Here is a 13,658-nt window from a genome sequence, read left to right on the forward strand (position 1 = left end):
CTATGAAGGCAAGAATAAACCCTATGTTTCTGGTTTCATCATTCATTTTCTCATGGACAAATAGTTGGTTTTGGTTCTTAGAATATATTACTATACTCTCAAGCTCCAGGTACTAACTGAGGTTGTGAACAAGCTTGCTTGCTGTAAGATTAGTGAGACAAAGAATGCTCATAATTAGAGTTAAAGAGTTGTCAATGCTCATAGTTCTTACCCAGACTGTTCTTTACCCAGTTCTATGGTTTGTTTTTTTTTTTTCTCTATAGCAGTTCTTGCTAACATGCTATGTAATTTATTTTGTCTATTTCCACACTCTTCTTCCCCTCAAGCTTCTTCAGAGATTTTTCTTTTTTTGGGGGGGGGAGGGGTGGGTCCTGGGGATGGAAACCTGCATTGCACATCTAAGCAAGTACTCTCTCTGCTACACCCGAGCCCCAGTATACATTTTCTGAGCTATAGTGTGTACGTGTTTCTGGAACAAAACCAGGTCCCACGTTGGCAGTACAAGTCGAATAAGCTGGAGGACACTCACACCCACAAATAGGTCTGCTCCCCCAGACTGGGTATTAAACCAACCAGCTATAAGCCTGATGAAAAGGTTAAGTCACCATGGCTGTCTCATCTGTCTCCTCGCTTTTTATTTACCAATACAGTCTTGCTCAGGATCAGATTGGACCATGATTCTCCTGGCATGCCTTAGGGCAGATATCTCAGTCTCAACTGTCTTGTTAGTAATAACAACCATTTTATCCATGTTCTCAATTTTTGAGGAACATATCAAGTCTTTCACACAACATCCACAAGACTAGTCCATAACAATTGTAAGCTGTTATATTAATTTATTGGACTCAAAGCATGGCCTCAAGAGGCCAATGCAAAATTTCTTAAGGTTGAATCACGGTCTAAAACAGCCTGCCTACGCGATATGGTTTAACACTCCAAGCTATATTGACTTTTAACTCGTTTCCCCTACTTTACGCACCTGCAGAAAGTATGTTTGGTCTCCTATGCTAAAACTTCACACCATAAAAATGTAAACTTTTCACCCTGAGCGCTGTGTGTGTGTGTGTGTGTGTGTGTGTGTGTGTGTTACTAGGAGTGGAACCCAGGGGCTTTCTATCTCCGGGTTATACTCCCAGACTATTTTATATTTTATTTGGAAACAGGGTCTCACTAAGTTGCTGAGAGCCTCGCTAAGTAGCTGAGGCTGGCCTCGAACTTGTGCGATCCTCCTGTCTCAGCCTCCCAAGCGCGGGGATTACAAGCGCCACCACGCCCGGAAACACCCTGATCTCTTAGTTTTGACTCGGGACTGCACTCGGATTCCGTGCCCAGTGTAGTCCCAGCGGGTAATAAAGACTTTCTATTGCAGGTCTGGTTCACCTCTGATGCGCTACCTCGTAACAAACTGATGACTTTTCCTGTTCATTTGCTTCCCTCTGCTCGCTTTATCAGGAGAGACTGAGCCCACCTCCTCTCGGGGCATGCGCACCAACATAATGGCCGCGCCCTTTCCTAATTAAATCATTGAGGTGAAGGGAAGGAGGGAAGGTAGGCTTCGTTCTGCCCCGTCCAGTGTGATTCTGTAGTTGAAACAACACAAAACACGTCACACCTCATATCTCTAAGGCTGGGAAGCTCCGCTCTCCCGTCCAGCCGCAGCGCGGAGACCGGGTCTCGGAGGATCCGGGGCTCAGCCCCGCCCCGCTCTGCGCCTTAAGCCGCGCGCCGCCGCCCGCAGCTCAGGGGGAGGAGCTTCCCCAGTCCGGCTTTTCATTGGTCCAGAGCCTCAGAGGCTGGAGGCTCCTCCCCCGTCCCGGTGGCTGAGTGGTGGAGGCCGAGAGGCACGGCCTAGCGTCATTGGCTGAGCCCGGCTGTCAGTCCTCGGCGTCTCGCGGCGCGGCCGAGCGCGGCGCGGCCTGTAGAGCAGTCTCGAAGCCTGCTGCGGGGAGAAGATGGCGGTCGCAGTGAGAACTTTGCAGGAGCAGCTAGAAAAGGCCAAAGAGAGCTTAAAGAACGTGGATGAGAATATTCGCAAGCTCACCGGGCGCGATCCGAATGACGTGAGGTAGGGCCGGACGGGAGCCGGGGGCGCGGACACGCAGCTCTCGAGTCGAGGTGACTTGGGGACGGGGCGGGCGGCCAGCCGAGAAGGCTGGAACCGCGCGGCCCGCGCCCGGGCGGCCGCGACCCCGGCCCCTGGCGAGGCGGGGAGGCGCCGGCTCCGGTCCTGGAGGAGGGAGCGAGGCCAGGCCGCGCCCGCATGGCTTCCCGCCCTCGGCGCTGCAGGCCCGGAACTGCAGCACAAAGCCCCTTCTCGCTCCCCCGGCCCCGGCCCCGGCCCCGCCGCCCGCGGCCCCGGGTGCGAGCTCGCCCGGGCTCCACGCCGTGCAGCGCGGTCGAGGAAAATACGAGTTTTTAAAAAGATGTTTTGGCGGTACTGGGATTGGAACCCAGAGACATTCAACCTCTGAGTTATACCCCCCAGCCTTAGTTTTATTCCTTAATTTTGAAACAAGGTCTCACTAAATTGCGGAATGCTGCACTAAATTGTTGAGGCTGGCCGCAAACCCGATCCTCCTGTCTTAAGCCTCTCGATTATTAGGATTACCACGCCGCGCTAGGGAAATGTAATTTCTGAGAAAAAGAAAATTTAGCATCTCATCTGTGTCAAACAGGTGGATTTGAAACCGTCGTTTTAGTACTGCTGATTTTCCCATAGGATCTACCACATCTATGATAGTTGGTGCCCTTAGATGTGTCTTAATATGATTTTTGTTTGGATTGTAAATCTTTTATAGGCCCATCCAAGCTAGATTGCTGGCCCTTTCTGGTCCTGGTGGAGGTAGAGGACGTGGTAGTTTATTGCTGAGGTAAGATTTTAAGAATTTACTCGGGCAAAAACTGTTCATATTTTCTTTGTGATAAAAGTAATGACAAATGGGCAAATTAATGTATGAACAAATTTATGACAACTAATATTAGAACGTGTTACCTTTTTGAATGCTGGGATCTTCTAATTTCTGGTATTAAATAGTTATCTTGAAAATTCATTTATGTGCACAGCTAAAGATTGAAAAGTATATTAACTACATGTTTTTGTGTAAACTTAATTTTTTTCCACTAAAATCATAAAAGCTTTTGTTCATTTACTTTTTTGTGGTGCTGGGGATTGACATTCTACCTCCAAACTATACCCCTTTATTTTGAAAGAGTGTCTTTAAATTGCTGAGACTGCCCTCGAACTTGTGATCCTCCTGTCTCAGTCTCTCAGGTACTGGGAATACAGGCATGTGCCGCTGTGCCTGGCCTATGAAAGATGGCAATATAGCTTAGTGGTAGACTGCTTGCCTAGCATGCATTAAACCTTTCATTCAATCCCCAGCCGTGGGGACCAGGGGAAAGTTTTGTGGAGTGAGTGCCCATTTGAAGGTTATTTCAATTGGATGATTTTTTTTTAATTCAACTAAATTATCTTGCCAAGTGGAAATGCCATTTTTCAAGTGTTTTATGTTGGGCATTTTTAATTACAGGCGTGGATTCTCAGATAGTGGAGGAGGACCCCCAGCCAAACAGAGAGATCTTGAAGGGGCAGTCAGTAGGTATGTTGAAGAATTCTTGAAAGCATCCTTTTATGCTGTATTCTCTGAAGTAGTACAGATGTAGATATTTAATAAATGTTGTTGAAATAAGTTGTATTAGAATTTAGTAGTGGGCCATTTCTCCCTGAGATTTATTAGTATTTGACTGAATACTCTTCAAAACTCAGACTTTTACTCATAATAACCTGACTTGAATCAGAATAACAATCAAGAAAGAATAAGCCTAAGCAAATTGTCAACCTGTACCACATTTTCCATTTTGTCCTTTGAAAACTTAACCAGTCTGAGAAATATGTTGATAATATGGTAGAGCAAAGTTTAAGTTTGGTCATTATTTGCTATATTTTTTCTTTTTCCTGCCAGAGGAAAGAGTAAAATGGGATGCAGACTGTTAGGATGTGGCTTCTTGAGATAAGTCCTAGAAAAATAGTCATTTGGTATATATACTTATGTGAAATTCTATAGTAGTCGTTTAAATTACGTTTCCTATGGCAGGCTGGGCGGGGAGCGACGGACAAGAAGAGAATCACGCCAAGAAAGTGACCCAGAGGATGATGATGTTAAGAAGGTACTGAGATTAAGAGAACATGTTAGAGAATTAATACAGTACTTTCACCAGGCTGTATATAAAGGAATGCTACCCACATACAAGTTAACAACTGAGATTTTTTTCTCTTGTAGCCAGCACTGCAGTCTTCAGTTGTAGCTACCTCCAAAGAACGCACACGTCGAGACCTTATCCAGGATCAAAATATGGATGAAAAGGGAAAGCAAAGGTATGTATAGAATGCTTTGAGTGGAAAAATCTGTCAAATTATGCAGTTTTAAAGGCCAAGCATAGTGGTATGTGCCATTAATTCCAGTACTTGGAAGTCTGAGACAGGAGGATTGTAAGTTTGAGGCCAGCCTCATCAACTTATCAAGACCCTGTTTCAGAAATAAAATAAAGTAGGGCTCAGTGGTAGAGCACCCCAGGGTTCAATCCCTAGAACTACTCCACACATTCCCACACCCACTAAGAAAAGCAAAGCAGTTTTAAGAAAAATTGTAGGATCAATCAAATGCCTGTAGTATCTCTTTGAAATTAATAGATTTACTGAAATGAATCGTATTGAAATTGATTTTTAGCCAGCACTGTGGTGCAAACCTTAATCCCAGTATATGGGAGGCTGAGATAAGAGGATCACAGGTTTAAGCCCAGTGTCCATAACTTAGACTATTCAAAATAAGAAACAGGGCTAGGAGTGTAGTTCAGAGCTAGAATGCCCTCAGGTTCAATTCTCATTGCCAAAGAAATGAAATAAATTTATTTTTCTTTTTTGTTTTTAGGAACCGACGAATATTTGGCTTGTTGATGGGCACCCTTCAGAAATTTAAACAAGAATCTACTGTTGCTACTGAAAGGGTATTTATACTGTTTTTGTTTGTTTTGTTTTGCTTTGATTATTTAAATTTTCTGTGTGGGAGATTATTTATTGATTTTTTGAGGTACTGGTGATGGAACCCAGGGACAGTGTACCTCCACGCTACACCCCAGCCCTATTTTTTAGTCTTTTTAGTTTTTGAAACAGGGTCTCACTGAGTTGCGAAGGACCTCTCTAAGTAGCTGAGGCTGTTCGCAAACCACGATCCTCCAGGCTTGGCCTCCCAAATGCTGGGATTACAAGCATGCACCACCATGCCCGGCCTAGGAGATTAATATTTTTTTAATGGGCTTAAAAGCTCTGTTGATACTTAATTGTAAGGCTAAAGTAAAGTAAAAATTTAAACAACTTTCTGGGGTTGTTGTATTTTTTCAGCTGGTCTTTTTTGAGTTGCTATATATCAAATGAACTTCTATTTGTGGTCTTTAAATCTAGAGAACCTGGCTATAGCTGGGATGGATATATAGTGTACCTGGGTTCTGATTTTAGTTCTTTAACAATTTCATTGTATAGTCTTAGACAAATTTCTTCAGTTCTTTAGATCTCAGTACTTTCTCTCAAACAAGGGTGTTTGATCTTGCAACTAGTTCAGTCATGCTGTTGTTTTTTTTTTTTTAAGATTTATTTACATACTCAAAGGCAATATTTAGCCCTGTGGAACAATAGCATAAGGATTCCTTGCTTTTCACAGTTTATTTAACTGGACTTGAAGTATTGATGTTTTTATAGAAAATCCTCAGTGACTATTTTCTAAAAGATAAATTGCAGTCAGTCCCAAATTCCACAGGCTAAATTTGAGTCAGTGAGTATCCTGAATTGGAACTATAAAGCACATCAGATAAGCATACATAATTAGAACTTGCAGTGCTCGTGCAATCAGAATGCATAGAAACTGTCCTTTAACTGTACATGGGTGTTACATCAGATTCCTTATGTTTAGCAAAAGAGGCGCCAGGAAATTGAACAAAAACTTGAAGTTCAGGCAGAAGAAGAGAGAAAGCAGGTTGAAAATGAGAGGCGAGAACTGTTTGAAGAGCGACGTGCTAAACAGACAGAACTGCGACTCTTGGAACAAAAGGTTGAGCTTGCACAGCTGGTGAGTGGTGTTTTACGATTCTGAGATTTGTGATCCTTTGTGTTTACAAAAACACTGACCTCTTGCCTTTTCTTTAGCAAGAAGAATGGAATGAGCATAATGCCAAGATAATTAAATACATAAGAACTAAGACTAAGCCCCATTTGTTCTATATTCCTGGAAGAATGTGTCCAGCTACCCAAAAACTAATAGAAGAATCACAGAGAAAAATGAATGGTAAGTATATGAAGAAGCCCATTGAAATTTTCTAAATGGGTAAATAATACAATTCACACAAAACTAATTGTAATTTAACAGTTGAGTTTGGGTTGATCTTAATTTTTTGTTGTTTAGTCCTTGTTGTTTGTGTGTGTGTTGGGGAGTACTGGGGTTCCTGGAAGCCCTTCTACTTCCAGGCTACACTCCCAGACCTATTTTATACTTTTTATTTGGAAACAGGCTGGCTTCGAACCTGTGCAATCCACCTGTCTCCGCCTCCCAAGCATGGGGATTACAAGCATGCACCACCACGCCTGGCTTAGTCCTTGTTTTTTCTCAAGAATATTCTGAGACAGTGAGGTTGGAATGCAGGCGTATTTCTTTCATGATGGAGTTTAACCTTAAACTCATTTCACTAGGTAGTAGTTGGACAAATGTTTTTTCTAAGTGTGTAAGATTTCTTTTTGCTTACGAGTGTTAGTAGCCACATAAAAGTGCTAATGAAGCAAGACAAAAATGAACATTGGTATAGTTTATAGGGAACACAAACATGGAGGAATAGACTGCTAAGATGGTGATTTGTTGTGATCCCACAAAGCTGGTTCTGCTTTAAAGAAGTTTTAGTTTTCATCAAGCCTAGAGGTAAGTAGCAAAAGATTGACCTCTTTTTTATTCAATATGGTCCAGTTTTTTTCCTGCTGCTAATTTCTTGGTATATTAGTTTCTAGTGGATCTTTGCTTTTATAATTACTTCTTTGCTATAATCAATATTTTTTTCCTTATTTTCTTACAAAAAGACATTTAAATAAAGCTAGTGACAGTTTGTAACCAGGCTTAAAATTATGAGTTCAAATTTTAAGTTACAGTAAGTTTTACACATGTAAATTTTTATTCTTTAGCTTTATTTGAAGGTAGACGCATCGAATTTGCAGAGCAAATAAATAAAATGGAGGCTAGGCCTAGAAGACAATCAATGAAGGAAAAAGAGCATCAGGTGGTGCGTAATGAAGACCAGAAGGTGGAACAAGAAGAGGGTAAGGTGGCTCAGCGAGAGGAAGAATTGGAGGAGACAGGTAATCAGCACAATGATGTAGAAGTAGAGGAAGCAGGAGAGGAAGAGGAAAAGGAAGCAGGTGTAGTTCATAGTGATGCAGAGAAGGAGCAGGAGGAGGAGGAGCAGAAACAGGAAATGGAGATTAAGCTGGAAGAGGAAACTGAGGGAAGGGAAAGTGAGAAGCAGCAGGATAGTCAGCCTGAAGAAGTGATGGATGTCCTGGAGATGGTTGAGAATGTCAAAAATGTAATTGCTGAGCAGGAGGTTATGGAAACTAACCAAGTTGAAAGTATAGAGCCTTCAGAAAATGAAACTAGCAAAGAATTGGAGCCAGAGATGGAATTCGAAGTTGAGCCAGATAAAGAATGTAAATCTCTTTCTCCTGGAAAAGAGAATCTTAGTACTGTAGAAATGGAAAAGGAAGCTGAGGAAAAAGAAGAAAAAGAATCTGAGCCCCAACCTGAGTCTGTGGCGCAGCCTCAGCCCCTGCCTCAGCCTCAGGCCCAGCCCCAACCTCAGCCTCAGCCTCAGGCCCAGTCTCAGGCCCAGCCAGTACTCCAATCCCAGCCTCTCTCTCAGCCTGAGACTTTGCCATTAGCTGTCTTGCAGCCACCACCTCAGGTTATTCAGGAGCAAGGGAATGTACTACCTGAGCGGAAGGAGTTTCCTGTAGAGTCTGTAAAACTCCCTGAGGGGTCAGTGGAGCCAGTCTTAACAGTACATTCAGAAAGCAAAACCAAAACCAAAACTAGAAGCCGAAGTAGAGGTCGAGCTAGAAATAAAACAAGCAAGAGTAGAAGTCGAAGCAGTAGCAGTAGTAGTTCTAGTAGCAGTTCAACCAGTAGCAGCAGTGGGAGCAGTTCTAGTAGTGGCAGTAGTAGTAGTAGAAGCAGTTCCAGTAGTAGCTCCAGTACTAGTGGTAGCAGCAGCAGAGATAGTAGCAGCAGCACTAGTAGCAGTAGTGAGAGTAGAAGTCGTAGTAGGGGCCGGGGACATAATAGAGATAGAAAGCACAGAAGGAGCGTGGAACGGAAACGAAGGGAAACTTCAGGACTAGAAAGAAGTCACAAATCTTCAAAAGGTGGTAGTAGTAGAGATGCAAAAGGATCAAAGGATAAGACTTCCCGGTCCGACAGAAAGAGGTCTATATCAGAGAGTAGTCGATCAGGCAAAAGATCTTCAAGAAGTGAAAGAGACCGGAAATCAGACAGGAAAGACAAAAGGCGTTAATGGAAGAAGCCAGGCTTTCTTAGCCTATTCTTTGCAGCAGAAGATTTCTTGATGAGTAAAAGGATTATCTTTCCTTATAAGGAGGATGCTGCCTTAAAAATTGCATGTTGTAAAAAATCTTTTGGAAAATACAAACTGTTTGTTTACCAGACATTCTTGTACTTTTTGCATAATTTTGTAAGAGTTATTTATCAAAATTATGTGAGGTTCCAAAATATGTAAAAATAATAATAATAAAGAAGATTAACATCCCTTGTCATCTTTTTTAAATATACTATACTCTTCAGTAAGAATATGTATATTTTAATAGGTAAATCTTTAAGTCTGGTCTGGTCTGTTCCCTTCTAATTCTGTATCATACATTGCTTTTGTAGAAATAAATGTGCATTTCTTTCATTATTTCTGAGATGTCCTCGTTGACACTTGTATAATAAATACCTTCTTGATATCATTTTCAGCTTGTATCACTAGATATTGAACATGATTAGAATATTTTAGGTTTTCTCACTTTTACTTGCCTTAGAAATATTTTGAGTTGTCAGAGTTGGATCTTCACCACCACTTTGAGGGGGAGTAGTTCTCTTTAAAAGTCATTTGCTATTCTCTAATCTCAGTATTTTAATCTAAGCATTTCCTTATTTCTCACTTAAACCAGATAGTTGGTAGATGACTTAAAACACTTTGATTCGGTTGTCATTTTTTTCCTGATTATGGGAGCATCATTCTTTTGTCTTCATGATTACTTATGTAATAACATCTCCAGTCAGTTAATCACTTCTTTTTAGAAGGAAGTAGATAGAAGTATCTTCTAAACTTGGGTTTCGAGATTGTGCTCTTGTCTTAACTTTTGTGTTGGCCCTAACTGAAACATGCCAGTATGTGTTTTCAAGAATTTTTGTTTAAGGAAGAACTATATGAAAGTTTACAAAATGAAGGACGTTCATCTAGACTTGAATATGTAAGCAAGATAACACACAAGTGTACCAAGTGATTATTAACTGTTGTTTTATAAATTTGTATGAACTTGAGTATCTGTTGCTCATTACCATATATATGTGCAAATAAATGTGGCTTAGACTTGTGTGACTGCTTAAGACTAGTACTTGTATTAACTTTTCGATGCTTTATATGAGAGCACTTAAATTGCAAATGGCTTTGAGTTCCTAATTTAACATTGTAGCTTTAGGCTTGACTTCTATATTTAGTGTGTCCTCTCTAAGTAAATGGTTACAGTGAAAATGTGAATAAGCATTTCCTGTTTTTGTGTCTGTACAACTTGTACAAATATAAGAAAATGTGTTAAAAGAACTTTTAAAAAATTCTTTTCTTGGAGTACTTATTAAAACAGTAAATGAACAGAACTCAAACTGCAGAGCTACCTACATTTCTGAGCCTAATTTCCACAGAGTAATTTTATCCACAACTTGTAGTACTCCCCAGTAAATGTTATTTCCTGGTGTGAACAGAACATATTGATGGACAGTGAATTAAAGGATGACCATATGTTTAACCTTATTGGGGAAAAAAGTTTATTTGATGATTTTTGTTTTGTGGTACTGGGGATGGAACCCAGGGGCCTTTTGCCTTTAGGCTATACTTCAAGACCTATTTTATTTGGAAACAGGGTGTCACTAAGTGCTGAGGCTGGCTTTGAATCTTAGATCCGTCTGTCTCAGCCTCCCAAGTACTGGAATTACAATCACTCACCACCACACCTGGCTTGATAATTCTTGTATGCATTAAGATCTTTTGTGTAGAAGTGGGGGTGTGGCTTAATGGTAGGATGCTTACCTAGCAAGAATTAAATATTCAGCACACCACCGCACACAAACACGCTTTTGTACAAGTTTTTTCACTCACTATTTGTATGTTTATGTGTAGTGCTGGAAATAGAACCCAACACCTTGCTCATGCCAAGCACACTACCACTGAGCTACTTCCCAGCTCCCCCGCCCCCCCCCCTTTTTTTTTTTTTTGGTGGTACTGGGAATTGAATCCAGAGGCATTCTACCTCCAACTAACACCCCCAGCACTTTTTTTATTCTTTATTTTGAAACAAGGTCTCCCTGAGTTTCAAAGGGCCTCACTAAGTAGTGGCTGAGGCTGTCTTCAAATAGCAGTCCTCCTTTTTTCAACCTCCCAAATGCTGAGATTACAAGTGTATGCTCTCGTTCTTCATTTTGAAACAGTCTCACTAAAGTTGCAGAGGGCCTACCTGAAGTTGACCACAAACCCAGATCTTTCTCAATTTTCCAAATACTGGGATAACAAGTGTGTGCCACCAGGCCTGGCTTCCAGCTCTATTTTTACCTGAGAAATGTGCAATTTTCCTGTTGTGCATAGGAAAGATACTAGTTTTGCCCTTAAGCCCAAATGATGGTGACAGTGATTGTTTAATGCATAAGAAGGAGTAATTTCCAATTTTTCAGTCATGCTCTATTGTCCATAATTTTAGCTTTTTAACTAACATTTAAATAGGATGTATCTTTAAATTGGAAGGTTTTAACTTTACATTTTTAGGTATATTGATGTTAGCAGTTAATGCCTCATTCTTAGAATTAAAGTCTTGTGAAACAACCTTTAGACATACTCTTAAAGATAGAAATCTTACTCTTAAAGATAGAAATCGGGTTCAAATATAAAAGTAATGAGTCTTACAGGGGAAAGACTCTAGAGGTTTCTAACCTGCAACAGTATAACAGGTTAGTATTGATGGAAAATTTAGGGGCCAAAGAAAGGATAGGAGAAAAGAGTACTGACTAAGGACTCAAAATGAGTTTGGAGTTCTGTCAATAATTAGGCATATAATGGGCAGTTTTAGGGAGATACCTCTTGTTCTTAGATTTTAACATTTGGGAAGTTGCTGAAATTATTTTAATCTTCATTGAGGTGCATGCGTGTGTGTGTGTGTGTGTGTGTGTGTGTGTGTGATTGGAGACTGAACCCAGGATCATTCTGAGCTTTACTCCTAGCCTTATTTTATTTTGAAACGGTCTTGCTGAATTGCTGAGGATCTTGCTAAATTGCTAAGACTAGACTTCAACTTGTAAGAATCTTTCTCTCTTCAGCTCCCCCCACCCAGTACTGGGATTATGGAGTGTAACACCATGCCCAGCCAATGAAGTGCATTTCTAACCTAGGGTTCTATATACTCTAGAACTCTTTTTTTTTTTTTCTTTTCGCAATACTAGGGATTGAACCCAGGGACATTCTACCTCCACACTACACTCCTAGTCCTATTTTTATTCTTTATTTTGAAACAGTCTCACTAATTGGCTGAGGCTGGCCACAAACCTGCTATCCACTTGTCTCAGCCTCCCAAGTACTAGAATTATAAGCGTGTGCCACCATGCCTGACTAACTCAAAACATGATCACATAATATAAGTAAAATCCACTGAGGCAAGGTCAACATAAACTTAATTGGAAAGTACTAGTGACATGGGTCTCTGCTATTACAATAAGCCATTAAAAAGTTTTGAGGCAAAAGTATTTTTTGTTTTGTTTTCTAGTACTTGAGATTGAACCAAGGAGCATTCTACCTTCGAGCTACACCGCTAGCCCTATTTTTTATTCTTTACTTTGAAATGGTTTCACTAAGTTGCAGAGGTCCTCACTAAGTAGCTGAGGCTGGCCATGAACCTGCGATCCTCCTGTCTCAGCCTCCCAAGTACTGGGATTACAAGCATGTGCCAAATACCCAGCTGAGGCAGAAGTACCTAAAAGATGGTTTTTTTAATCTTGTGGCTGGACATGGTGGTGCAATACTGTAATTCTAGTACTTGGGAAGCTTAATTAAGACAGGAGAATCTCAGGCTCAAGGCCAACAATTTAACAAGACCAGTTCAAAATATAAAATAGAGCTGGGAGCGGAAGTGGTGGCCCACATTTGTAATCCCAGCATTTGGGAGGCTGAGACAGGAGGATCAGGGTTTGAAGACAGCCTCAGCTACTACTTAGGCCCTCTGCAACTCAGTGAGACCCAGTTTCAAAATAAGGAATAAAAAATAGGGCTAGGGGTGTAGCTCAGAAGTAGAATGCCCCCAGGATTCCACCCCCTCCAAAAAAAATAGGACTAGGGATGTAGCTCAGAGGCAGAATTCCTCTGGGTTTAATCTCCTGCAAAACACACACACACACACACACACACACACACACACATCTCATGAATTCAGACTAAATTAAATCTGAGCTGTTTTCTCTTTCTGAGATAATGCCATTGAAGCACTTACCTCAGAAAACATAGTAGCTGTCTATATGATTGGATCCCACCCACTCTCTAAAATGTCAGTGGGGGAGTAACTTGGTAAAAATAAACATGAGCTATCTGAGAATGTTTTTCTTTTAAAAAATAATAGAAGCTGGGCATGGTGACGTATGGTTATAATGCCTGTAGTTGGGAGGTGGAGACAAGAGGACCACACAGGTTTGAAGCCAGCCTTACTGGCTTAAGAGACCCTGTTTCCAAATAAAATATAAAATAGGTCTGGGAGTATAGCCCGAAGGTAGAAGGGTTCCATCCTCAGTACCACCAAAAGGAAAAAAAAAAAAAATTAGAAGCTGGGTGTGGTGGTGCACACTTGTAATCCCCGCGCTTGCGAGGCAGAGACAGGAGGATCACACAGGTTCAAAGCCAGCCGCTCATGCTGGCTTGGGAGACCCTGTTTCCAAATTTAAAAAAAAAGTAAAAATAGGTCTGGGAGTGTAGCCTGGAGGTAGAAGGGCTTCCAGGAACCCCAGTACCACCAAAAAACAACAACAAAGCCAGCCTCAGCTACTTAGTGAGGCTCTCAACAAGTTAGACCCTGTTTCCAAAGAAAAATTATAAAATAGGTATTGGAGTGTAGCCCAAAGGTAAAGAGCCTCTGGGTTCCATTCCAGCACCACACATGCACAAAAAAAAGATAATAGAGAAATGGCTACAACTCTTCCAATCTATAATTGCCCTATTTATAATGGATGTCACTCCTGGCCCTTATTGTCCTATGTCCCTGGTTCATTAGTTGCATTTAGCACTAAAGTGTGCAGTTTATTGTCTGCTTCCCAGTGGAATGCAAG

The 13,658-nt window shown here is 41.3% G+C and overlaps 1 protein-coding gene across 1 annotated transcript; it reads left to right on the forward strand.

Moving 5' to 3' along the window:
• Positions 1–1,952: 1,952 nt before the first annotated feature.
• PNN (pinin, desmosome associated protein) lies at positions 1,953–8,601 on the forward strand (the record flags this gene model as incomplete). The annotated part of the gene is made up of 9 exons (XM_080708007.1): positions 1,953–2,065; positions 2,799–2,870; positions 3,531–3,599; positions 4,095–4,167; positions 4,281–4,375; positions 4,929–5,004; positions 5,964–6,119; positions 6,197–6,335; positions 7,217–8,601. The coding sequence occupies 9 exons, from the start codon at positions 1,953–1,955 to the stop codon at positions 8,599–8,601; spliced, it is 2,178 nt and encodes a 725-aa protein (XP_080564133.1).
• Between the last annotated feature and the right edge of the window lie 5,057 nt (positions 8,602–13,658).

Source organism: Muscardinus avellanarius (genome assembly GCF_963383645.1).
Source record: "Muscardinus avellanarius genome assembly, chromosome: 12".
Classification (NCBI taxonomy): domain Eukaryota; kingdom Metazoa; phylum Chordata; class Mammalia; order Rodentia; family Gliridae; genus Muscardinus; species Muscardinus avellanarius.